General features: G+C 37.5%; 1 protein-coding gene across 3 annotated transcripts; it reads left to right on the top strand.

The window, feature by feature from the left end:
* The first annotated feature begins 288 nt into the window (after positions 1-288).
* Positions 289-27,592, top strand: TMEM156 (transmembrane protein 156). 3 transcript variants are annotated; one of them, XM_088056652.1, is made up of 7 exons: positions 289-403; positions 4,737-5,018; positions 6,266-6,514; positions 8,586-8,693; positions 12,267-12,371; positions 17,770-17,870; positions 26,443-27,592. In XM_088056652.1, exons 1-6 carry the CDS (start codon positions 304-306, stop codon positions 17,865-17,867), a joined length of 942 nt encoding a protein of 313 aa, XP_087912778.1. In that variant the 5' UTR covers positions 289-303; the 3' UTR covers positions 17,868-17,870; positions 26,443-27,592. The 3 variants fall into 3 exon arrangements, with proteins under 3 accessions (XP_087912778.1, XP_087912777.1, XP_014115861.2); XM_088056651.1 differs by having other exon boundaries at positions 17,767-17,870; positions 26,449-27,592; XM_014260386.2 differs by having other exon boundaries at positions 17,767-17,870.

The following is a 27,592-nucleotide window of genomic DNA, read 5'->3' as shown; positions in this document are numbered from 1 at the left end:
TATTAAGGGGTTCTTAAAGAAAAGCTACCACAAACATATAAAATAGTTGTTGGGTTTTTTTCTTATTGTCATTGTGGTACCTGAATTTTATCTTGAGCGTATTTGAATGAATCATCCTCATCTATGCCCATGTAAGAACAGAATGTGGCTTTCTGCAAGTTAATGTAGTGAGAAGTAAAAAGGTAAGTCGTTATAAGAAAAGGAAATGAATAGATGTTATTTTGCATAATGTCTGCACTAAGTTAAAAGCTAAACCAGGAAGGAAGTTACCATCACTGTGCTAGATGGGAGTGCTTCAGTGACATGTGCTTGCTTTTGAGAAAACCAGTAGTCTTCAGATTAGCACTAGGAATAATTATATTGTTTATTTTGTGTTTACCCGAATTTTTCAAAATGCATGAAGGTGAGTGATCAGCTTTTAAAATAACCCTTTATTTATTCCGAAGTCTGCAATTGAAGTGTTGCCACGTGCTTTCTGAAAAGCAATGGTTAGGATGCTGCACACGTGGAATTTGCACAGGATATAGACTATTTTTGTTAGATTTTTAACCAACAGAATTAATTATATGCAGTAATTTGAAGTGAGTTTGTAATTAATTTACATACACTGCAAAATTTTTGTTAACTATTTCCATGTAGCAGCATTTTTACTGCCTTCATAATGAAGAAAGTAGTTAAAGTGCTTATGTTCTTTTATAGCAGGTGCTCACATCTTCAAAAACAACTTTTTAGAAGTTTTTATACTTAAATGCTGTAAAATTTTCTGTAATTACTATCTGGTAATGAGATGCTGGCTGTGAAAGAGATATGAAGTGGTAATCTGACAAAAAGTAGAGCAGAATAGATCTGAGTAAAGCAAATCTTGTAGCATAAATGCCAAATACTTCTTTGTGATCCTAAAGGCTGATACTGGATTTAGGATAAATGCAAACTATGCATGTGTGCAAGTTACTCATTCAGTGCTTTTTTTTAAAGTCTATGAGTAAATTGATTTTAAAATAGTTTTGTCACATCCATTCCTAAGAAAGCTTTGTATTTGTAAATATTATATTAAAAAGCACCCCTTTGACAAAGAGTGTATTCTCAGGCATAATAACATAATTTCTTTATGAAGCATATAATTTTCTGGAAAAAATTACTATCAAAATATCCAGATTAGGTTACTTATATTTTTTTTATTAACCATGAAGAATGGACATATCAGTAATTAGAATATAATGCATAGGTTCTAATAGTTTATAAATTAACAAACTTGGTAAACTGTCATAAGTTTTGAATATTGTAACATTTATAATTCCGTTTAAGATGTTGGAATAGTTAATATTTTACCTCCATGCAGAAGTGAACAAAGTATTTGTAGCACAGATTATGCAAATAAACATTTACAGGACTATTATCAGAAGAAAACATTAACCTTAGTGTCAAACATCAAAGAGTAATTATATTTTTCCATAATAGTTTTTCTAGATTGCTCTTATTGGCCATGCTTTAGGCTGCAATAGTGTGATCACTGCAATTCTGTCTTAGTCACAGCATGTCTAAAATAAGATTGTGAAGTATATGTGCAGAGCAGAATTATAGTTGGAGCAGCACAGATTTATATTTGGAAAATTAGACTTATTGCTGCATTTGGGATGTTTCAAAAACTAAATTACTATATAACAGGCTGTGTAATGATGTCTGAATTACATTAGAAAGTAAATATGTTGAACAATTTATTAAAAATCTCTAAGGATTTTGGGTCTCTGGTTGATCAAAAACTTTCTGTTAAAAACCAGTTTTACTTCAGATTTTGTAACAAACCTAAAATGTACAGAATTTTTTGTAAATGTTTCAAATTTCTGGTTACACCATGAGGCTGCAGCAGACAGAATTGTTGGAAATCTTTGAGATGTGAAATATAATCACTGGCTCTTCCTCTGCAAGTTCCTAAATGAATGTCAGAGAGCTCCTAATTCCTGAATGTCTTATCCCAGGGGAAGTTCCAGCATTTACTTTCATTCTGGAGAGGGAATAAAAATGGAAATTTCTTATTATACAAAAATCTAGGGGGAAATCAATTTGCAGAAAAAAAATACTTTAATTTTTTTTTAGAAGAATACAGTTCAGCATTACCAGAAGTGAAATGTTTCTTTTCTATTTGTAAAGCAACCCACTTGTTTGGCTACAAGTCATTGAACCTTTAAAATACACTGATTTAGAGTAGGAGGTTATCCTTTCGGTGTCTGATGCTTTCAATCCCAGTCCTATCCCTTGGATCCTGATACTTTATGGAGTGTATCTCCTTTAATCTATCAATTGTGTATTCCCCAACTTGTACCTTGTATCTTTAGAAGGACTACAGCTTCCATAAGGAAGTGATAAGAAATGCAATATACAATATACTGTATACACTGCTGCTCTGACTTCAAATAGAATACTGCAGATCAAATGAAAATGAGTCAAGCCTATGCAAAGTGAAATATTTGTGATATGCTTAATGGGAAGCAAGGTTTTTACTAATTTTCATCTTCCCTGTGAATAATTTCATTTTATTGGATTTAGATTTTATATGAAAACCCACCCTGTAAATAGAGGTTTTATAGAATAATTTAATAATCATAGAACTTCTTAATATTAAGCATATGGTTGCAGGTCTTTGAATATAAAACAGTTTCCTAGAGTTACTTTGCATGGTTTCATCTCAGCAATCCTTTTTTGCTATTCAGGCTGCCTGTGTTCAGATTTCACAAAACTGCTTCCACATTTCTAGAGTGATGTTTACATTTGGGAGGGTCCTTCCCAGTCCTGCAGGAAGGAAAAAGGAGTATGGTATGGCTCTCTGCCGTGTAATCCTCTGGGAAAGTGTAGCGTTGTTGTGGCCTTTCTTCAAGTGTCAAACAATCTATATCCCTCCTAAGAAAGGCCTTAGTCCTGTGACAAAGGCCTTAGTCCTGTGACAAGTTTGTTTATGCTAGATCGTCATTTGATTTGCTTTCTCAGTAGAGGCCTTTCAAGAGGATGGTAAGCACCCTCCCTAACTCAACAACATTCACACCTTTTCTAATCCACACCTACAACACGGGTCACAGGCAGCTCTGGAATCTGTTTAGCCATTTGTGGAGTTCAAAATGGACTTTGCAGTGCTGAACATAGATGTCTGTCACAGTCCAGTCAGCAGATTCCCAAGTCCATGTACAGACTTTTTGGTGAAAAGGATATGTTAGGGAATTATGATTACTTGTCCTTGAAAGCTGTAGCAGTGTTTTAGACTGGTTGCCCAGGTGCCATGGTTTGCCATGAGAGCAGAGTAAGCATTCAATTTTTCCTCCGGACTCATCTCCACAGACAAGTTCTACACAAAATGCCTCTTTCAGGTGGAACAATTTGTTCTCAGAAGCCTGCTCAATGACCTGTTGTCTGGGTCAGATTGTAAGCATTTCAAGGAAAATACTTTGTGTTTTCTCAGGGAAAGATCAAGTCCTAAATTTTGTCTGATATTTTTCCTTTTTATATCAAAATGAACTTTTTCTTACCTGTGTGTTTTACATTTCAATTTATTGTGTTTTATTTCTGTCTGTTATGACTCTCTGATGTAGTGTTAATAAAGGGATGATAATTGACTTTGACATTGGAGCTTGGATTTTATTTCTGTATCCTGTCTGGAATCTCTTACTGAACATTTTCTGAGGCCAGCCTGCTGCTCTGTGAGTACAGATGGCCTGTTGAAGCCATCAGAGTGCAGCTGAGCACTGGAGCAACTAAAGACTGTACTTTGCTGTCTATACATAGGGATTTAAGATCACATTGCTCCAGTTGCTCATAATGGGAGGTAGATAAAAATTTTTCTCTGTGTAGAGATGCAAGGGTACTACTAGAATTGGAAACATAGCTATAAAACTGTAGGTTAGTGCGTCATCAGCTCTGGGAAGTGGTTATTCATAAATACATATTTCATGTTGGGGTCACACAAATTTTTTTATTCTTGATTTTTTTGTATGCTGGAAAAGTAGTTCAAGGTTAGCACAAGTAAAAATTTGCATGATAAAGCTCTACTGTAATGTGGAAGACAAACCACACTTATTTATAACTATGTGGTTTTTGCTTCTTGCCTTGCCAGAACTGCATTAATGTACTCTAGCTACAGTACTTTGATAATGAAATTTGACTATGAATACTAAACCCAAAAGTCATAATTAAAATCCAATGTTTGTTGACTGAATAGAAAAGAATGTGAAGGGTGTGGCTAGAGGATTCAGCAGCATTTCTGTGTATTTTCACTCTGTGGTTTCAATGTCATTTGGAAAGAAAGCTTTCATTCTGATTATAGGTACTTTACAACATAATTGCATTGGAGTGTTGCAACTGCACTGTTCCAGGGCAGACTTCCCTCTCCAAACCAGTTTTCTCTTCTTTTGAAGAAGCATAAATGTGCTTTCTCTTCTTTTGAAGAACAGTCAAATTGGAGCAGCTTTGAAATGGGAATGAGACTAGACACCATCACAAATTCCAGTTACTATTACAAGAGTTTTAATACAATTCAGCAAATAAAATACAGGATCTAAGTTGTGGGAAGACCCTGTGCTTTCTTTCTCTTACATATGATGCATTCAACATTCTGTCATAGCTCTGAAGAAAAAAAAAGTGCATTTCATCATAAGATGGTTGGAATATCCACTACATGATGCTTCTACGCACATACTTGTCCATGTGTCCTATGTGATTGTCTGGCTAATATAGCACTCTTTCTTTTACAGCTAACACTGTAATGGTGTCATGCATGGATACCTGTTCGTTAAGTAACATCACTTTTCCACTTTGTACTTTTAATAATTCTTATGAAAGATCAGTGAAACAAAGAAGAGAACACCAGACTATTTTGCTGAAGGTCATTGTAAATAATTCCAGTTTCCAGAATATTCCATTTATTTGCCAGTCATCCTGGAGGGAACAACAGTCCCACTCTAAACAGACAGAGTGTGAATCTAAGAGGGATGTGAATGTTGAACATCAAGGATCAGGATCAAAAGCTAAAAAAAGTAAGTAGGATAAGAGAAATACTTATTTTTGAAGTAACTAATTACAAAATAAAAGACAAGTTTTTATTTGATACTTAGAAGAAAATTATATGCTCCTGGTTCTCTATGGTCTTTGCAAGTCTGTGCAATGGGGGTTTTTAGCATGGGTAGAAAATGCAGATTTTGTGTCAGATTCTCAGTGGCATTCATTCCTGACTGTCAGTGAAACATGTTGGTAGCAATCACTTTCTAAAGTACTTAATTTATTCCTAAGGAGTTGTACCTTCTGACAATTTTTCAAGCTGAATTTGCTTTTAAATGTCATTGTGGAACTCTACATGTAGATTGCTGGCATTATAAAGATAGGTTGTGAGCAAGTATCTGAAGAACTAATTCAGTAGGTAACTATTCTGATGGCAACTATGTAAGAAATAACCATTTCTGTGTTTGTAGTCTACATTATCAAACTCTGTATAATATCAGAAATGGCCTTACAAGTTTTATAGAAAGCAGCACTGACTAAGGAATGGCACAGTAATCCAGAGGAGAGTTAGCAACACCCACATCTTTTCAGAGCAGTAGCAGCACATTCCTTCTGCGCCATACACACTTCAAATATCTGCAAAACTTTGGGGAAGAGGATACCTCTTTCTAACATTGTCAGCAACAATAGGCCAAGTCCTGAATATGAGAAATTCAGTTATTTTCCAACAGCATAATTTCCTTATTAGAAAATAGTTGTATTAACAAGTATGAAAAAGAAAAAGTTATATATGGACAACTGTTCTCAGTTATATATGTACAACTAACACTTTTGACAATGTCTCACCTATTTCTTGTAAACATAGCACAAGTCTCACAGCTTGTGTGGTTTGAAGCAAAGCAAGGACCTCCTGCAACTGATAGCAGATAGACAATGTGCACACTTCAAATCTCTATCATCATACAGCTTCTGCCTGGGTTCTATCCTTCTCATAGCCTGATTTTTGCCTGTTGCCTTTGACAACTGACAACAAAAACTACAACAAAAAAAGGGTGATAGTAAAGCAAAAAAGTGTTATACTTTGCAGGAAAAGGTTATACTTTGCTCTTCAGATCTGTTCAGAGTAACTTTACACAGTATACATTTATCCATCTTTTTCATAGTCAGTGATGTAGAAACCTGTATGTTTTTGCAAATGAGACAGAGAATTCACTGTTCTTTTTGAGAAAAGTTTCTTGGTCTAACACTTGAATAACAGTTTTGTTTTAATTTTTATTTCCAAAAGCAAAAGGCTCGTTTGAAGTGAAAACAGAAAATGTTACTTATTTTTATAAATATTTTAATTTCACTACGGTTTCCAAGAAAGAAGTGGAGCATAATACGAACTACGTGGTGGAAATCCACATTAACAATTCTATAGCTGGAGGACGAAATGCAGCTGACAAACAACTAAATCATTCTTGTCTCTTGGCAATGATGGAAGAACAAAATGACTGTATAAATATTTCACTGCAACTGAAGTCTTATATGGAATGTAAGTTACAAAGGAGAGTTAGAATGGAAATGAAAGTAGAAATAATATAATCTTGCAGAAAAACCTCATGTAGGTAGTTCTCTGCTTCCAGACACCATTTGAAAATATTTGAATATTTCACAAGAAGAGAGTACAATTTTGAACATCCCTTATTAAAAAACAATCCATAGTAGAAAACTGATGATTTTGATAATGATTTAAAGCAGGTTTAGCTGTGCCCTTTCTTTTCCTAGAAGAAATACAGCAAAGTAAAAATATGTACATTGTTTTTTGCGTAGCAGCAACAAACTCACACATTGCATGTGACAAAACTTGGAAATACAATTTTTCCTTTCCTGATAATGGCATAACTCTGTTGTCTTGGAGGTAAATTTAAAAGTCCCTGTTAACTACGGTAGTAAAAGAACCAGGAGGTAGGTTTGACCATTCTAACATACTGCAATAGCCTCACTATAGTATGCTTAAAAGATAAATCTTCAGCTGAACTAAGCTTAGTTTTCCCAGAGGAGAGCCTTCAGCTTTTTATATTTCTCTTTGTGCTGCAAGAGTTTTTTGTCTGACTGCCTGACCATGGTCAGGGCTTCCATTCTCTCCATATACAACACTTATCCTTTGGAAATTGCTAAATTATTGCATTCATTTGATTTTGCATGGAAAATGTATTTTATGTTGTACCTTTGCTGGAAAAAAAAATATTTTTTTATAGTTGGATTAATATATGTTAAATAAATCCAGGGAAAATCCTAGAGAAGAAAGGACAGTTTAGGATTGTTTTGGGTTTTTGTTTGTTTGGGATTTTTTAAAATAAGTGTGTCTAGCCATGAGAGGAACATAATTTGTAATTTGCCCTGCTAACTCGAGTCAATACTATGAGCTAACTACCCTTTACTAATTTACTTGGGTAGTAGTAATCTCATATTAGCAATGAAAATTAACAATAGGTCTTTTTTTTCCACTTTAATTCAAAACAGCTAAAGAGGTGCTCAGGGCTTTTACTAAGACTGATAATCGCGTCTTTCAAGCCAGTACAAGATGGGGTAGAGTGCTCTGTTTAAAAGGAGCCTAGATTACTGTATAAAAGTTATTTTTAGTTCTAAATTAGGAGGAATGAGCCATGGGGTTGCTGGCATTTGCCTCATGTGTTCTTGATGGAGAGGATACAAGGGAAGTTAGAGTAAGTCTAATTATACTGTTCTAAGTCAGGGAAGGGAAACAGTGGTTTGGCTACTGTCTGTAATTTGTTTTTTTATGAATCACAGTAACATAGCTGTTTTTAAAAACAGTTATTTGACAGTGCTAAGGTATACATTAACATGCAGCTGCCAAAGAAGTTTGAAAGGCCATTCAAACAACCAGAGGGGAAAATTCTCCACATCATTTCTTTGTCGTATATAGTCCTAACTTGTAGTAGTTATTGAACAAAATCCCTGTGGAATGTGGGTGCATTTCTGCAGCAGCTGCTGTCCAAAAGAGCAGCCTACCTCCTGCATCCAGTCCCATGTGATTCTCCCTCAAGGCAGCTTTAGTTAAAGGAATTCCCCAGAGGGCTCCTGTTGGTAGCATTTCCTCACTTCTTTTATAAGAAAATTTATATATGTAGAATCTTGCCTTCTCTCATATATGAAGATGGACCAGGAGGTTAAGAATGCCGGTACAGACCAATGTTGGACAATGGACTGATTTCTTCCATGTTTTATCTAGACAGAGGGGACATATATTACCCTTGTTCTACCTTAAATATAAATGTTGATCTTTGAAGCATTTTCATTGGCTGAGCTGAAAAGTTTTCATTCACTTAGTCATCTCTATTTCAGCCGTGGGGAGATATATAGACATATAGATATAGATATTAAATTACAGGCAAAAATTAAGCTAAATTCTAGACAGGAAACCTAACATCAAAAAACAAAGAAGGCTGAAAGAAAAAGGCATAATCCTTTTTGTTTGTTTGTTTTATTTTGATCTGTGGGGATAGGCACAATCCAAAAACCTGCCAAGATGGAGTGTTCTGCTTTTGTCTGCTGCCAGTGATTTGCTGCTTAATTTTGTCTCTTGTACATTTTATGGACAGATCCAATGTGTATGGTGAAGATCACTTGGTTCATTATGATTCCAGTAGTTTTTGTATTTACTGTTTCAATCGTCATCTACAAAATAGTCCAAGAAAATAAACAGAACTGTAAGTAAAGTTAATCTGCATGAATTTAACTTTCTATGCAAGTAAAAATATATTAATTTATAATAACAAAACTGTTGCTTATTACTGTATCTCAGACACTGATATTTTGATTGTCAAATGGTAAAATCTTCTTAGAGACTGACTGAAGTACTCAGATAATTGATAGTATCACCTCTTCGGTGGATGCAAAAACTGTGGATGAAAATCCAAGCTTGTGGATGGCAAATTAAATTTTTGATAGATAATTGGTGGCTTAATGATATGAACTTCTGGTTTCACACTGATTTAAGTAGATGAAACAATTACTTAATTACTTACAATTACTCACAATTACTTAAACTTTGTGGAAGGTTTTAACCAGAAATGCCAATGATCAGTATAAGTGAATTGAAATACCCTTTCCTTCCTGAAGATGATTTATTTAGGTGACAGTCAGGAAAAATTACAGAATGGATATAAGGAAGTATAAACTCATCTGTCTGTCTTAAATACTGGCTATTCAAATTCTTTGGTGATGTAATCTCATGCAGGGCAACCAAGGTGTGCCTTGATAAGCCCAGAGCTGAATTAAGCCCAGATAATATTTCATCTCTTTGCTATTATTTCAGCAAACAAAACATTGCTGCGCTTTCTGAACCATCACTATTGACTATTCCAAGTCATTAGAACTTTGCTATGAGAGAACTTGCCATTAGTTCAGAGACTGAAACAATTGCTTCTATAATATTCCTTCAGCCAAGACAGGCTCTTCTCTTGGGATACAGGCTGAAATCAGACCTACAGTATTTTCTCTATCAATAGACAATGATAAAACAAGAATAATATTTTAGGAGTACCCTGAGCTTGAGATCTTTGACCAATCAAGGTAAAGTCCTCTGCACAAAAACAGTGCCGAAAATTGACTGCTTGACAGATGCTGGTCCTTGTTTCTCTTCCCAAGTCAGAAGTAGGTGGTACCAGGAGCACATTACCTTCCATCACTGTGAAAAGAATATTACTTAAGCTGTTACCTGAGGGAATAACTCTTAGGTGCTTTTTACAGCAGTGTCCAGAGATATTCTGCTTGTGTCAGCCCTGAGTGGGCAGAGCACCTCCAGACAATTGGCATTTAGTTACTGTTCCCAGGCAGATGTCCATTCCCCCCGTAGTTCAGAGGTGCTAAAAGGAACAGCACCCTGCTCACAGGGATAGCAAAACAAATAATAAACCATATCCATTCCCCTGATCATCCTTGCTGTATGCACCGGTAATTTCTTAATGAAGGAGCAGTAGAAGTCTAGCTTTAATCATAACTGACCAGGAGGAAGAGTAGTGCCCACACACAAAATGTTTCTGTGATTTTTTTGCATACTGTAAATATTTTATGCATATATTTCTAATGAATAAGCAAAGTAATTGCTTGAGATGTCAAGTTTGTACCTTCCCTGCCCCAATGAAAGGAACTCCTTACCAGATTATGTTGCTTAAAATGCATGATATTGTACTTATTGCTAGAACAAATTTCTGAGACATATTTCATGTATACAAAACCCCACAAAGTGTAAATTAGGACTTTATAAATGGGATATTAAGTGCTCTAATTTAAAGGACTTTTATTTGTAATTTCAAAACTACTTATAAATGTCATGTTTCTGATTTTCTATTGTCATAACATTATCTTTTTAATGTAGAACTTTAAGTAGTGATGATTAATGATTTAGTACCTTTATTCTTAAAGGTATCACTTTTTTATTAAATTCAAGTTTTCAGAATCATCATGAACACCAATAGGGAGGAAAAGATGCCCTTTTGAGGCTTCTGATTACTTACGAGCTTCAAGGATACATTTTCTGCTAATTGAGGAAAAGTGGGTTTATGAGTTAAATTTATAAGATATAACATTATAACCAACATCATTATGTCACTGATAAAAAGACAAGCGCATAAGAAATAAAACTTAAGCTTTATGTGTATATATTCATCTGCCACCTTTCATTGCAAGTCTATACACTAATTTTTTTCAGTGGTGCTCAATAGAGCAGAGCATTACTATGTTCCTAAAACAGCTGTTATTAATTTTTCCAGCCATAATTCAGTTAGCAGTTTTTCTCTTCATTTCTGAGCACCACTGAAAGCAGTAAAGACATGTGGAATTATTAATTTCCTCTTGAGACCTTGCAAGATGTTCTGCTAGGTAGATTCTGAGATTCTCTGAATCATTAAGCCATTTTCATGAGTGCATAAAATAAAATATCCAAATAAACTTGGTGGAGGTTACAATTGATTCAATACAAAGGCCCTAAACTAGAAATTGTTTTGCTTTTTCACATCCACTCTTGTCTCATGAACATTTCCAGACCTTCCTTTGATATTAACTGTTACAGCGAATGCATGGGGCTTCAGCGTTTTAGATCTCCATTGGCTATTCATAAAAAAATTCATGACCTAAATAATTTTAACTTAGTGAATATTTTAGTGTTCTCAAAGGAAGAAGATAAAAATAAATTCTGTTACATAGAATTGGAGTGAGCCTGTTGCCAGGAGCTGGCTGAGCCCTGGACCACAGTCAGTGCTGAACAGGGCTAACCACAACATCTGCACAACCATCCACAATAAACCCACTGAGAGTGGTGCCTTGAGAAGGCTGACCTAGAACAGAGGCTAGACAGAGTAAAGAATAAAGTAGGTATTTATTGAAAGGCCTTAAAGGATATACCTTGGGCAGTGCAAGAGCCTGGCTGGGGCTACACCCAAGATGGACCCAAAAATAGCCACAAAATGGTCATGAGATCTCACATTTTTATAAGTTTTGGTCCATCTGCATATCAGGGTTAATTGTCTAATCACTGTTTCAGGTTATGAAGTCCCATCCTTCTTGTTTTCTCTCTTCAGTCCACCGTTGTTTATGCTTTTGGGTCTGAAACTTGTAACGACTATCCTTGGTATCAGGCTAGAAAAGGAATTGTTTTGTCTACCTCCCCTGTGAAGAGAGCTCACTAACAGTTAATAAGAAGTTCAAAGCTAGTCAACACAGAATATGAGAAATATGAAAGCTAAAACTTAAGGCATCAAGAGCACAGCATTTAGAGAGCAGCAGAAGGATGAAAAGATGGAGAGTTTATGAACTGAGTACTGAGGAACAGCTAGAGGTGTCCAATCCAGCTCTAGCTTTGTCAGTGGTGTGGAGCTTGCTCTCACTGTGCTTTCCAAGATAAACACCCCACACTAGCAAGGAATCTGTCAGCTTCCTAGGATGCCAGTACACTCCATCCTTGCTACTCCACTGTCAGCAGTGAGAGTCCAAACCTATACTGAAACATGTACTTTTCTTGATATCCTTCTAAAATTTGTTCAAGGTACACAGTCTAGAAAAAGGCAAGGAATAATTTGAAAGGGACAAATCTGAATGAAATTTCTAGAAAATTTCCTTCAGGAAAATACAAATCATCTGGCCCTTGGTTTTCCTCATCACCTTATTCCAACACTTTCCTGAGTTTTTGTACACTTTCCAAGGTATTCAACAGTTTCATAATAAGGGGTTTACAAGCTTTCCTTCTAATCAAGGTTGATGCTGACACATTTTGTTTAAAGCAGATTATAAACAGAGAGTAGCAACATCAGTTTCTACTGTTCTGAGAAGAAATGGTTCCAGGCATGCAAGAAGAACTGTATCTGCTACTAAAATTCACCCTTTTCCTGGTAAGTAATATAAAAGTAAAACAAAATTTAACAAATCTTGAGGCATGAGGAGGTCAAGAAAGATCTTTTAAGATTTTCCTCCCAAGAGATGCTTCGGGTTTCAGAGTTACCTTGGTCCTACAGAGTTACCTTGGCCAGATTCAATCTGGCTTATGTTAAGGAAACACTTTATTATTATAAAGAAATAAGTATGACAATAAAACTATATGAAGATTTATATCATGTGGGAATTCTTCTCCCAGTCTTCCCAGTGTGTTGCATTAATGACTTTGAATTTTTTAATTTTTGGTCATTTTGTGGGCCAGTTTTGAGGTTTGGCAGCTGAATGCTTTGTGTGTGTACAAAAAGTATACAGAAATATACACATGTATATGTATGCTCTATATGTTTGTGACTCTTGATAAAATTTGCTACCAAAGCTTGGAATGAATGACTCTAGCAGGACTCAATAAATGGTTTTGCTGGCCCTTCATAGCCTATTTCTAGAATCAAATTCCCACAAAATGCAGTTTTTTAGTTTCAGATAGGTAAAAAATTGTGGCCTTTGACAAGTGCAGTATGTTTAGCACAGATAAATTAAACGGTGTGGCTAAACTCAATGTTTGGATTCTAGAAAACTGGACTTGGCAACAAATATGTGTGAGGGAAAATTACCTGTTGTTGCTTGAGTGTTACTGACATTGCTCAAAGAGTGAAATGTTGTAATAAATTTCATGGATTCGGGTTTTGTGAAGGGAGCTATATCTTTAAAAAAATTAACAGGAACATACAGAATAGTAGCTCTGAATGGCAAACTAAACTCCCTTCAAGACAAGAAAAATACAAAGCCAGCAAATGTAAAAAATGGTTTTAAATCTGACTAGGCTTAAGTACTTCACTTTTTGTTTTGCAAGTTCTTCGGGAGTAAGAAGAGACTCAATAATTTATGTCTGCAACTCAGTATTTCATGGCATTTCAATTTTACCTAGAAGAGAGTGAATAGCTTCTTGTCTGTCTGAACTCTCCTGTGGGTAAAATTTATGCTTCTTGCTCTTAAAGCACTGGCTATCTCTGAGATATATTTATGAGCTCGTTATTTTCATTCTGTAGGAAAGGAATTACTTTTCTGACATCTGTTGTCTTGACTAGCTTCACTAATATCATACCTGTCTTATCACATGTTCAGAACGACATTTTTAATGTTGTATATCTAAGGCATTCTTGATGAGGGTGTCTTATGGAAATTCAAATCTGGTTTTACTAGATTTTACTGAAGATAATAGGAATCCCTTATTGGTCTGTCATTCTCTTTTAAGTGCCTCCTCACTACAATTGATCCATGTAACCCAGAAAGATGCTTAGTTGCATGAACTGCTGTAATGGGATTTGTTTTAATATAAAATTCCTTGGTTTCACACACCATCATTTCAGTCAATACAATCAATTTCACAGTTTATACCAATATAATTTAAAATGGAATCAAATGCATATGAAGAGTTTATTCTTTCCACAGTTGCTAAGCTTAGCATTTGCTACCATGATAATGGATTATAAATAGCTACAGATGACTTTGTTGACAGCCCTTGACAATATTTTCCCTATAATTACAGCATAGCTTGCAATCTTGAAAAAAAAACCTTTGAGATCCACTGAAGACAATACAATTGCCCTGGAAACACATAAATGAGTACTTGAGAGGATGTGACAGTATGTCATATAGATGAAAAGATGTATAGGTACTACTAAAAGGTTATTTGAAGTTAAGAGATTATATTCTTATTATAAGAATAGAAGAAGGAAGAGGGAAGCCTATACTTTGAGAATGGGAGTGAATTCTTAGGAAGCTTCCTAAGCTCAGTAAATTACTAGCTTAATGTCACTGTGGTCCTACAAAAAGGTAATTTACAGCATGGATTTTAGTTTTGTGAAACTGTTAGTAGCTTTATATCCATGAATCACTGTCATCAAGTCCAGTGACTGGAGGATAGGGGGGAAAATGTATAGAATGTTCTCTAGGGAAAGATTAAATTTACAACCTTCCAAATTCACAGTACTGCAAAGGATTAAGCACATATAGAGAGGGAGCAGGGGAGGGGAGGGGGGGGGAGGGGAGGGGAGGGGAGGGGAGGGGAGGGGAGGGGAGGGGAGGGGAGGGGAGGGGAGGGGAGGGGAGGGGAGGGAGGGGAGGGGAGGGGAGGGGAGGGGAGGGGAGGGAGGGGAGGGGAGGGGAGGGGAGGGGAGGGGAGGGGAGGGGAGGGGAGGGGAGGGGAGCTTTATAGCATTCTGGTCATAAATGATGACTAAACATTGTCTGGGCTGTTAAGCTAAAAAAAAATGCACTAGGCCATGGGATGTACAAAGCATATTTTCTGGACTTGGGAGCTGGTCCTGCCATTGCATTTATATATAATAACTGTCCCTTGAATGGTATGAACTGGCAAAAAAGAGTTGCCCTTAAATGCATCCACAACTCAAGGGAAAGAAGAGAGGGTACTCTTTTTTTAGTGCAAGAAATAAATATTTAAGTGGCTGATCTGTATTTCCAGACACAGAGCATTTTCATCAAATAGAACTTAATAGTAAGAACACACAGAAAATAACCCATTGAAGCCACTTCCTTGCTTTTCCTTGCTCTGTTTACTACGGAGAAACTTAGTCAGATTCCCACATAAGAGAATTTTATTGCAAGAATTTCTTTGAAGAGCTTTCTTAAATTGTAGAGGCAGTAGAAGAGGTTTTAGAACAGCTTAATAAATTAATAAAGGCAATAAGAAGGACTATAATGTATTCCCCACAGAGTTTTAAAAGAACTAAGATACAAACTGCTGAATTGTCATTTGCAGCTTACTGCTTAAATCAGTCTCCAATGCAGATAAAGTTATACTTACCCTGCTGTTATTCCTCTTGCTTAGCCCATTTTCCCTAAACCACTTTGGTACCTCTTCCATTACTAGTAACTGACTAAGTGAAGTTATTCTCATGTAGCTGTATCCTAAAAAAAGGATGATCCTGGGCACATGGCACAAAATTACTTGTTGGGAGCAGGCCAGTATGTGTGAACTGTAGGCTACATTATTTAAAAAAAAAATAAAATAAGCTGTAGAGAAATGAGATTGCATAAATCAGGGCATTTAATACCTAAACTGTCTAGTAGGGTCTGGAAGATTCATTAATATAATTAGATTAGTTATACTTAAGTGGGAATTTATATTACCAGAATCTTATCACTATAAATTCCCATTTTGACTTTCTTTTCCTATAAGAAAGTAAGAATGTCATTCCTTGTTTATTTTTATTCTATTTTGAATGTGGCATAAGATGTGATTGAAAAAAGGCTTGCTCTCATTTCTGTGCTAGAACTGACCAATGCAGACAGGGAATCATACTGTTAAAATAATCGTGTTATTACTCTGCTATCTTTGTGGGCAGCCTTACTTCAAGCATAATACCTTGTTCTACATTGCTCAAATAGTATACTCATTTTCAGTGATACTCCATTGCCTCATGGAGTTACAGTTTGGCTCATTACATTTTAGGATACAAATACAAGATTCCTTGACTCACTTGTCTGGCTCACAGTAATACAAAGTTAATTCTGTTGGATGGTATTTTTATAACTCATCCTGGAAGAACATTGGAGGCTCATAGTGACAACCAAGATTCTGAGAGTAAAACCTCAGGCTTCCTGTCCTGCAGTTGTTTCCCGGACTGCTTAGGGTTTGTGACATTGTGACATAGCATTTGATATAAGTGGGCTTGACAGCTGTAATTTTGACAGAAGAAACAACAAGACAAATTTCCTCTCATTTGAAATCCTGTATTGTTTTCTGTGCTATCCTATTAAAATAATAGTTCCTTTCTTACAAGATAGGAAGAAATAAGGGAAATTCTGCCATCTCTCTGATGTGTTGCCACAGCTTCAGGTTAATTGACACGTTGGAAATAGAAGGAAATGCTGGCTCAGTAGTGTTGGGGCTGACATCCCAGTGAGTTCAGACTTACTCCTCCTTGTATTCTGCAATACATTTCCTTTTTAGCAAAGAGAACAGGCAAGACACATCTACAGCAGCAAATAGATGCAAAGCCAAGATAAGAGAAATTTGTTAAATCTTGGCTAACTGAATCACCTTTTTCGTGGTCCCTTAGTTGCTGACATAGCTGAATGACTATCCCTCTGCAACTCACATGAATAATGCTGGAAAAAGCAAAGTTTCTCATAGTATTCAATATTTAACACAGACTTAAAAGTTTCTGAAATGCAACATATCCAAGAAAATTGTCAAGTCTTATTACTTTGGAGCTTTTAAAACCTTTTATTTCAGATAAAAATAAGGATAAAATCTATAGGATGCAAGTAACTTTAGGGAGCTTTTTATAGCCCCCATATGCTTTCCATAGAGCACTGACACACAAAGGACCTTTTCTCTACTCAGTTTGCATGTAGGCACTGAAGGGGATATCAGCCTATATTCCCATTCTCTCCAGACTCATCCTGAGGGTGAAGCAAGAGCCATTGTTATTTTTTTAAAATTACCCCAGTCTTATTTTGACTTTGCTTTTTATATTCAGCTGCTTGAGTGCCAAGATCCAAACTCTACTTTTTAATTGCATTTGTAAAGAGAGAAGCCCAAATGATGTAGTCAGTGGAGAATGAACATAGCTAGATATAAGTGGCACAGTTTATCCTCTTGCTGACAGCTCAGTAGAAACCCATTTGTAGGTTTACAGAAGTAATGGATAGTCAGGGACAGGATGGACCTGGAGTCAAAATATTATTTGTGTTCTTTGAAAAATGCACTGGATAAACAATTCTGTGTGCATTTGCCTGACAGTGCTGTCTCTGCAATTTCTTATCTGTATTTCACTGAGATACTGTATCAGGATCTGTGTGCTAAAAGCATCACCTCACCCCATCCTGCTTCTGAGGTGTATGATATCATCTTGTTGACAACTGGCTACCCAGTAGCTCTGCGTGTATGACAAGTGAGCTGAGGCCACACCTTCTGTACCTGTGGCAATCTCTGCAGCCCTTATGTGAAAATGAGTTCACACTAAATCTCCATCGTTTCTGCTTACCTGGCCGAATGTAGGGGCTTGTATTTTGGGGGACTCTGACATAACCTCAAATTTGCATGCTTTTGGATTTTCATTACAATTTATCCACAAATTTATTTCACACAAATTTATTTGCCTACCTTCAAGCTGCTTCCCAGGTAGACTTAAAATCAGCACATTGTAGTCCTACTAGCATAAAGAGGAAGTTAAATACAAAACATAGTTAGTACTTTCAGTACGGTTCATCTCTGTCTTGTGTTCAGATAGGTCTCAATTATTTTCAAACTTGCATATGCAAGTCCAACAGTCTGGAGATATATTTGCTGTTAATAATATGGTTAAAAATTATTTTAACTTTCAGTAGCAAAAACCAGCAAACAACAGATTCCACCTCCTGCACAGACCACAAAGATACTGCCTGTAATTCCTGAGCAAGAGCATTGTTATATGGATCAGCTGTAGAAGGTAAGTAAACATCTTTCAACTCTGATTATCCAGGTTTGCCTCATATATTTAGAATTAATAGTGTGGATATCTGCACAAAATAAATCATTACTTCTAGCCAAGTATATGAGATGAAAAACTGGATAATGTATTTGTGAGAGCTAGGTGGCATGAAAAGAGAATCAATTTTACTTCTGCTATCAGAAGTGATCTATAATCGTATGTGTTAGTCTGTGTGTCCCTGCAGACCTTGGTGCAAATTCTGACACCTTTTTTCTGGTGTAAAATATTGTGTCCTAGACTTCAGCATTGTGCTGACATTTGTTTCTGACAAGGGCAGAGGAAAAAAGCAATTTGCAAATGATCTCTGAAGAAAATTCCATATTTGAAATAATTAGTTTCTTTATGAAATTCGTGAAGCAAAAGCAATTGATTGCTCTGTTGTTCTTACACCAGTCAGAAGGAATGACAAGAAGCTGGTTTCTGTTCAGAACTAAAACTTATCTCCCAGTCCTAGCTTTCCGCAGCCACTGTGCTGCTGTAGCTGTTCCAGGAATTCCAGATGTAAGGAAACAAATCTTCATAGAAATGTGCAGTAAGAGATATCCCTTCCTGAAAATACTTCTAATGTTTAGAAAAAGAACAGATGCTACTTGAATAAGTAATACAGACTAATATTTAAAATGCATAGACCAGGTGATGGCTACTTGCATGCATGATATTATTGTGTATGGTGATTTTTTTTTAGGTCAAAAGCTTAAGAAGGTCCTTCCTTTTTATTTCTATTTAAATTTGATTGAGTTCTATTGGAAACTCAATATCATGTCATGCTATCTTTTTATTGTGTTAAAAAAATTTATGTACTGAAGAGCAGTTTGATTTTTGTGCTTCACGTGGAACTGTGAAGATGAAATTGTACATTGAGAACAGAACTAAGGAAAAAATTTTGAATAGCTTTGCTAACAGAAGATGAGGTAATTCTATAGTAAATTAATAACTGAGCTAGATAATTTTTTGGAGTTTGAATGAGACTAGTTGGGTTATAGGATGGTATATTATAGTTATTAAAAAACTGACCCCTGTTTAAGTGATTGTCATCCATAGATCTTGTGAAGAATTAACAAAGATGAAAGTTGTTATTATTACTATTTTAAAATGAGGATATCAAGAGACACAAAGAGGTAAGATGACTTGGGAACTCTGTGACATAACTGAGAGCAGTTCTCAGATTATCTGAGTTCAGCTGTTTGCCATTTGGACTCAAGTTTCTGACCGAGCTGGTGCTTTCCAGGCCCCATTAGCCTTTCTGTAGGGCAGCTTCTTCCTTTTCTGCAGGGATTCCTCCAAGACACTTCAGTACTACACCATTTTTCTGAAATCTGTCAACTGTCTCTCAATCAAATCTTTATCTTCCCATTTCCATGTCTGCCAGGTACCCACCCAACTTAATTGCTTTTTTTACTCTTGGGTTAAAAATAAGACATTTCTAAGGTTGAAATAGGATGTGCTGCTAAGCAGGTGCTCACCTGTATGCAGTGCCTTCACTTATACAGTATTACAGCTGATCATTAGCATGCTTTGTTAATTCTGTTCTTCTTCCAGAATGTTGCATCCACCTAAAATCCATCTTTTAGAAGCAGGGGGGGAAAGTCATGGCTCATTCCCATAGAAATTCAACTTTTGTGTTTGAGGTGGGAATAACTGTTGGGGCAACCTTTTGCTTTTATTACCTTAACCGTTGGGATAGAAAGAAGAGATGGAACAGCTTTTCAGATTTTTAGTTGCTCTGTGAGACAATATATGAGATCCAGGACACTTTGGGATTAATTATTCCCTTTCCTTAATCTCTGTGTGAATGACTGAAAGAAAAAGATTAGGTATCTTGAGGAAACCCAAAATCCTTGCTCAGTGCTGTACAGAAGCAGGCTTGCTTTCCCAGACAGTCTATCTGTCAGAAGGACACCTGGCAGTGAGGTGAAATCCAGATGTGATATGTGGGAATAATGCTGAACACATTGTAAATTGTAATGTTACATGACATTGTGTGGAAATATTATTAAAGTATGCGTCTGCAGAAACTTAGATCTAGATCTTGCCTTTCATCATGTTTTGTTTTGAATACATTGCTTAAAGGAATACTGTCTCAGAGCTAAATACTCTGTGAAAATAATAAAAAGCACTTTCTGCTTTAGTTTTGCTTTACTTCCTGCAAAAATCCCCCTTCTTCTCTGTTCATCTGATAAGGTCAGATCCGGGTCATTACTGCTTGTGTCTGTGTGTGCCTCAGTTCCAGGAAAGCTTACTAGTTATGAGTGCTCGTGGTATTGAGGCTGGGGAAGGAAATTGCAAACTGCTTTTTGCATGAGTGCTGGGTTTGTCTCTGTGAAGTCTCTAGAATGCTGCTAAAGTTTGTTTGCTCAACAGGGAGAATCTGTGTTACAAGTACTGCACCTGAAATGAAAGCTGAGTACTGAGGCTGAAAAAATGCAAAAAAAATCAAATTCCCAGAATTGCCAAAGACAGTCCTAGCCTACATCAGCTTGATAAAGCGTGGGTTTTTCTCTGAAGGAGGAGGTGGGATGGAGATGAGAAGTATGTACCAGGGAGCTTCTTGATCAAACCCATCACTTTTGTATCACTGACAGCTGCTCCCCTGAAGCATGTGCATTTCAGACCACTGAAACAAGCCTCAGATAAGGAAGGGTTCTAGGCAGAGCTAGAAACCTGAGAGAGCTCCACTTGGGATACTACTAATGTCTGCCCTTCCCTGCCTCAAAACTAGCTTCTGTTTGGTTGGTAAGAGTTACCTCAATGCCTGCCCTGAATCAGACAGGCAAGATGAGTTATGCTTTTCCTCATCTTCAGCCAGCTGGAGCTGCACTCAGAGAAATCATTAACCACAGCAGTGTTTGATTTCTCTGTCAGGAGACTACCTACACAGCAGCTGTGGTAGGTGTAACAGCAGTTGTGAGGAGGAGGAAATGTAAAAGCAAGGATCACTCTGATCACGATCATTATAAATAATAAGCTGGAGAACCTGATGATGGCCTCAGCAGTGGCCCTTAACACAATACATTTTAAGATGAAAAGCTTAAAAACTTTTTTTTTAGCCAAAGGAATGGTCAGGAGAGACCTATTTGCATATTCTTTGCTTATTGCTCCAGTCTGCAAAAGTGAAGTATTGCTTTTACTAGTAGATTGAGAGAGATATCAATAATCAATTACACATCGCAATTTTCCTGCTTTTCTTTTTATGTCAAGAAAAAGACATTTCTTTCTATAAATGTATTTTAAAAGTCTTTAGACTTAAGACAACACTGTTGATTATAAAATGTAAATATATTGATAAACATATGACTGTATCTGTGTTGCCATATTTATCAATATACTTAGATGCAATTGTGCGGTATATCTATATCTCTATCTGTGTGTGCACACAGAAATGCACCCAAATGCTTTGTTATTCACTATTGCACTGACAGCTAATAAAAAATGCACTATCTTCTGCACTTGTGCCTTTGCCAAAGGTGAATCTTTTCAGCATAGATCACTTAAAGTCTCTGTGTATTTTTACGGTAACTATTAAAACTACACTTGAGTACCAAACATAAGAATCCTCTGTTTCTGCCATCTTTTATTAAACTACATTACATTACTACATACTACTACATTAGCAACTGTCCTAGAAAAAAGTAAATGAGCCATGTCCCTCAAGAGTTGAAATGCACTTTACATATGTCATGGCTTAGGAATGGTATTTTCCAATTCAGCAGTCCTGCTAAAACCACACTGCAGCTTACTGCCTCTCCCCTCCAACTGGAAGCACAAAAGGCAAAGATCATGGCTTGAAATACGCACAATTTACTGGAAACAGCAATGAGATAAGAACACAATAACAAAAGGTAATACATGGAAAGCATGGGACATTACTGACTGGCTCTTCCCCACAATGTTTTTTCCCCACTGAAAGGAATACCCTTCTCCCTGGAAGCAAGAATCCCTTATCCCTGCTCCTGGCAATGACTAAGGTGGTGTAGAATAATCTCCTAGCCATGCCCACACAGCTCCAGGCTAATGCCTTCACAGCTACAGCAAAATATTAACTCTGTCCTGGCCAGAACCAGGACAACATATGACAGCTGTCAATGTATTTCCTTAGTGCCGTCAGAAGGCTGTGACATTAACTACCCTAATTTTATTTAGATTGGAAGCATGAACATTTTATTCAGGGCATACATTTGCATTCAGAGCCAATGCTGTTCGGTAAGAGCATGCTAGAAAAAGGCTCTGGAGACATGACTTTTCTGTCTCTCCTAATGACACCACTTTACTAATTTGCATGGTGGTAAGAAAGAACTGTTTATCCTCAGCTAAAACAGAGATTACATAGTGCTTTTAACAAAGCTTTACTTGCATGAACTGGTAATTTTAACTTTAAGAACACTACTGGCAAAAACTATTATTTTCAGCAGCTGTAAAATGCTGTGTGATGTATCTGGTGTGAGAAACCATGAGGACTAACACTTCTGAATGTGCTTGATTCAATGGCTATTCCCTAAACAGTGGGGGCAAAGAATAATTGAAGGAAGAAATTAAAGTGGGCGAGTAAGAGCCAAATCACCATACCCATATGTAAGATGAAGGCATTGGAGCATTCAGAAATATGGTTTTGTTGATGGTTATCCCTGAAATCATTGTTGAGTAGGGAAGGTTTTGGCTAAACTTTCCCTTGGAGGCTAAAGAAGCCTGTCTCAAAGAGTGACTTTCTGTGTCCTGCCCTTGTGGCAATCTTTCTGTCCTTGGGGTGGGGCCACGTGGAGTCTGGGCAGACTGACAGTGCAGTTCTCACTGGCCTCTCTCACACCAAAGCTGCACTTCAGTCTTAGAGTGGTTAGGGCAGAATAAAAGCCATGTGTTTGTAGCATGAAGAGAAAGTGTGAGCCCTCTCCTGTAGTGCCACTGTCCTCTGCCTGTGTTCTCTGAATCAAAGGCAGCATTAATAGATATAATGAATGACTAGGGACAGAACAGTGTTCTATTTGGGGAAATTAGAGACAGATAGAGACCTGACAGCTCTTGGATGAAGTGCTGCCATTTTTAGAGGGAGAGAGGGAGAGTGAGAGAGAGAGAAAGAGAGGGGAAGGAAGGAAGTGGCGGAAGGAAGGAAGGAAGGAAGTGGCGGAAGTGGCGGAAGGAAGTGGCGGAAGGAAGTGGCGGAAGTGGCGGAAGTGGCGGAAGTGGCGGAAGTGGCGGAAGTGGCGGAAGTGGCGGAAGTGGCGGAAGTGGCGGAAGTGGCGGAAGGAAGGAAGGAAGGAAGGAAGGAAGGAAGGAAGGAAGGAAGGAAGGAAGGAAGGAAGGAAGGAAGGAAGGAAGGAAGGAAGGAAGGAAGGAAGGAGGGAAGGAAGGAGGGAAGGAAGGAAGGAAGGAAGGAAGGAAGGAAGGAAGGAAGGAAGGAAGGAAGGAAGGAAGGAAGGAAGGAAGGAAGGAAGGAAGGAAGGAAGGAAGGAAGGAAGGAAGGAAGGAAGGAAGGAAGGAAGGAAGGAAGGAAGGAAGGAAGGAAGGAAGGAAGGAAGGAAGGAAGGAAGGAAGGAAGGAAGGAAGGAAGGAAGGAAGGAAGTGGCGGAAGGAAGGAAGTGGCGGAAGGAAGTGGCGGAAGGAAGTGGCGGAAGTGGCGGAAGTGGCGGAAGGAAGGAAGTGGCGGAAGGAAGGAAGGAAGTGGCGGAAGGAAGGAAGGAAGGAAGGAAGGAAGGAAGGAAGGAAGGAAGGAAGGAAGGAAGGAAGGAAGGAAGGAAGGAAGGAAGGAAGGAAGGAAGGAAGGAAGGAAGGAAGGAAGGAAGGAAGGAAGGAAGGAAGGAAGGAAGGAAGGAAGGAAGGAAGGAAGGAAGGAAGGAAGGAAGGAAGGAAGGAAGGAAGGAAGGAAGGAAGGAAGGAAGGAAGGAAGGAAGGAAGGAAGGAAGGAAGGAAGGAAGGAAGGAAGGAAGGAAGGAAGGAAGGAAGGAAGGAAGGAAGGAAGGAAGGAAGGAAGGAAGGGAAAAAAGACTCAGTGTCTTCAAGTCAACTGTTGTGGGCCTTATATTTCCTTGAAAGTGCCAAGTGTTGCATCAGCTCTGAGCTGATGCTAGAACAAATTCACACAAATTGGTCACTATTACCCGAACATTTTATTTATGTGTCAATCTCTTTGACAGTCAATGCCCCAAGGACAAGATAAAAGAATACTGGTATCCTGCATCCTGTTAATTCTTTTAATAAAACTGGTAGACATGGCAAAGGCTGCATAAAAGCTAATGGAAGTTCCACATCAGCAACTGCCAATGATTTTTAGTACACTGCCTTTTGCCATCTGTCATTGTAAAGAGCTTTGAGATCCTTGAACACACGAAGTGCTTCATGTCTCTGTACTTCTTCCTGAGTAACAGTGTAGCTGTACAGTTAAATAAGACAAGTTGGTCTCCAGTGAATATAGAATTTAAGACATGATCTTATCTTCAGGTGAAATGGATTATAAAACTGGAACATAAGGTAGATGACAGGTAACTGGCAGAGACAACACATGGTGTATGGCTAAAAAGATGAAAACCTCTGTCAAAGAAATTGTAAAATAAAAGAATTTGATAGGTTCCTTTCCTCTTAAAATCTGAGAAGCATGTAGGCATGAAACCCCTATGGGTGAAAGGGTTGGCACAAGAGATTAACAAGTGTATGAGAGGCTGACTCTTACCCAGCAACATTCAGATTATCATCACTGTCCTTGTTTTCTAATGAAACACTCCCACAGGAAATTAGAAATTTGATTGTGCATATCCCAGTCTAATGTCAGGAAATTTCAGTGCAGGTATACCTACGGTATTACCTGGGCTTTGGCTCATGCTGCTGCTGCCTTCCTGAAGAGGTCTTTAAATGCCATCATTGCTGAACTTAGTAGCACAAACAGAAAGTGCAACTAAAAATATTCTTTGCCTGTTTTCCTTATGTGATTGTGGCTTTACAAAAATGTTTTCATATTTAAAAGAATCTCTCTCTCATCTTCTTCAAGCAAGGCACCCACACAATCAACAGAAGATAGAAATTATGCAGAGAAAACAGTGAAACTCATAAGACATTCTAGCAAAGGCATGTTACAAGTGAGCTCAGGAGTGAGAGGAAGATTACAGTTAAGCTGCTTTCATGCAGGTATTTGTGAAGAACAGTAGGTGTGATTTTAAATTGCTGGGATCCTTCCAATTATCCTTTTGACAGTTTTTCTGAAAAGTATAATTTCAGTGCTCTGAAGTGATAGTACTGTCATTAAAGTCATCATAAGATTTGGTGTGAAGCTGCTGAAGGGAGAAGTTCCTACTAGTACTGACCTACTGGCTTTGTCAGTTGGCCATTTTTGTAAGACTTCATTTTTTACACCATAATTCCTGTTGATAACTATGATTCTATGATTTATGCCCTCATGCAGTTTTAAACTGTTTTCAGAACTGTATGCACTCAGTTACGTACTTATTTTTTAAATATCATGAAAGGCAATTCCTCCTGATTCTGCTTCCATAAGAGATTCCAGTCTTAATCATAGATTAAAATGACAACTCTCAGAACAGAAAAGCCCACAGAATCAGATTGCTGAGCATATTCCAGGGTACTTGGCACAATTACTGGGTCCTGCACTAAATGCATGCCAGGATGTGTTTCTCTCCAAAAGAGACACTAAAGGTTTCCAAGGGAAACACTCCTGCTTGCTGGCAGAACTGGACTATAAGGGGCACTGTGCAGGCTGTTTAAACCCACTGCTCCATTAGCTGGCATCAATTTTTGATGCAATGTATCCTGCCTACACTTGTCATTTTCTAGCTCACTTCGGCAGCTGCTGCCTCCAGTACGATTTCACAGCCAAGGAACATTTTTGAAGCCAGTTCCTATCATGTAAAAGCAAATGTAGACAGATGTTGTAATCAGGCCTGCAGCTATGGGAGCTACCAGAATGGGTGACAAACTATTTTTGCTTTTTCACTCAGTGTGCAAGTTAGAAGTACAGGAATGCTGTACTTCCACTCCACCTCCCTCTTCCCCTCCCTCAGCATTGCATAGTTCTCTAAAAAGTAAGATAAGCTTGGACTCTGGGAGCTCTGGGAGCTGCAGTCCAAATTCAAAAGTGCCATTGATGGTTAGGGAGAAGCATTTCACTGAATGTGGGAAAAGCTGCTTTCATTTAATTATTTCCAAATGTGTCCTGCCATATAGCAGTAGAGAATGGGAAATGCAGTTGCAGAAGAGCACTTCAGCTAGGTGGACGTGGTGAATCTTTCTGGCTCTTCCCACTCTTCCATTGCCATCTTCCCTGGAAGTGGGTAAGACCTGGTGTGCCTTGCTCAAGTTCCTGTATCACATGGGGCAGGTACCTGAGCCACTACTCAGCTGTCAGGTATCAGTTTCAGTCTTTTGCTCCAATCTGATGTGCATCATCTATTTTGTCTGCCTTTTAGCTACAATGTTGTTTTCTTTTGTAATAAAGAGAAGAATTAATTACTGTGAAAGTCAGAATTATGACACTTGAGATAAATTAGAGAAGACTTAACCTCCTCTTTTATTCTGATACTATTTTCTTTAGTTTCAGGTACCACCCTATGAAATACCAGCACTTCTGAATGAAAGAAGACACATCATACATGCCCAGAAGAAAGCATCCCCATTTTCAGCTTGGGGAGCTATGTTATCTGTCTTTTCAGGAGAAGGCCAATTATGCATTTCAGTTGACAAGCTCCATTTTTTACATCATAATTATTTGGTATTAAGAAAATATGAATGACAAACATGTTTTGCTGCATAAACAACTTCGATAGCGGAGTGTAGATTTCACATCTATTTTCTGTTCATTCAAGATACATACTTCTTTGGTTGCGATAATCCTTGTGATAATTACATTTTTTTATCAGGGTAGAAATTTATTTTATATATTCCACAGGGTAAGAAGAAGTCTGTATAAAGCTGGGAATTATCCTCTACTTTCATGAAATGAGCACAATTTTCAACCTGCTTAATGCTCTAGATGACTGAGATGCCTAAAAGATACAGTTTCTGGCTGTTGAGAAGGGTGGCCAAAGTATTACAGAAAAAAAGATTTCTGTAGCAAGCATGTTAGTTTCTGCAGTAAAACAGGAAGACCATCATAATTTGCACAATAGCTTAGTGCATGAAGAAAAAAATGTGGAAAAATACTAATTTGGCTTCAAATCACAGAATCGTTATTACAGATTTTTAATAACTCATTAAGACATTAAATGGGTTTGTACTTTTTGAGAAATTGCATTTCCATCTTTTGTTCTAGCTTGGGTCATTAGCATTCCGACCCATTATCTCTTGGAACTTTTCCTTACCTTCCATTTACTACTGCTCCTCTGAGTGCAGTGGAGCTGTTTGGGCTGAGCAGGGTCCCAAACTCCTGTGGTGCTAACACATGATTTGTGGGTACAGCTTAGCCATCAATTACTAGGCAGAGACAGAAATTGCCAGGACTTCAGGCTCCCTTGTGCTAAATCCATCAGGATGAACAGATTGTAAACTGCCCATTGCAAACATGATAGGCAGCTATTTAGCATCCAGTTAATACTTCATTACCTCCATTCCTTACATTTATACAGCCTTACCCTCCTGCAGCTTTCTGAAATTGCATTTTCCAGTCTACACCGAGCAGTTCAAATTTAATAGGAATAGTTGGGAACATTAGCTTCTGAATGATTTGAGGGCATATGGAATTTTTT

This window comes from Pseudopodoces humilis, chromosome 6 (assembly GCF_049639895.1).
Source record: "Pseudopodoces humilis isolate 2021_Gansu_Grassland_sample_001 chromosome 6, ASM4963989v1, whole genome shotgun sequence".
NCBI classification, from domain to species: domain Eukaryota; kingdom Metazoa; phylum Chordata; class Aves; order Passeriformes; family Paridae; genus Pseudopodoces; species Pseudopodoces humilis.
Note: the sequence above shows the minus strand (reverse complement) of the source record. Positions and strands in the feature narration are given on the sequence as shown.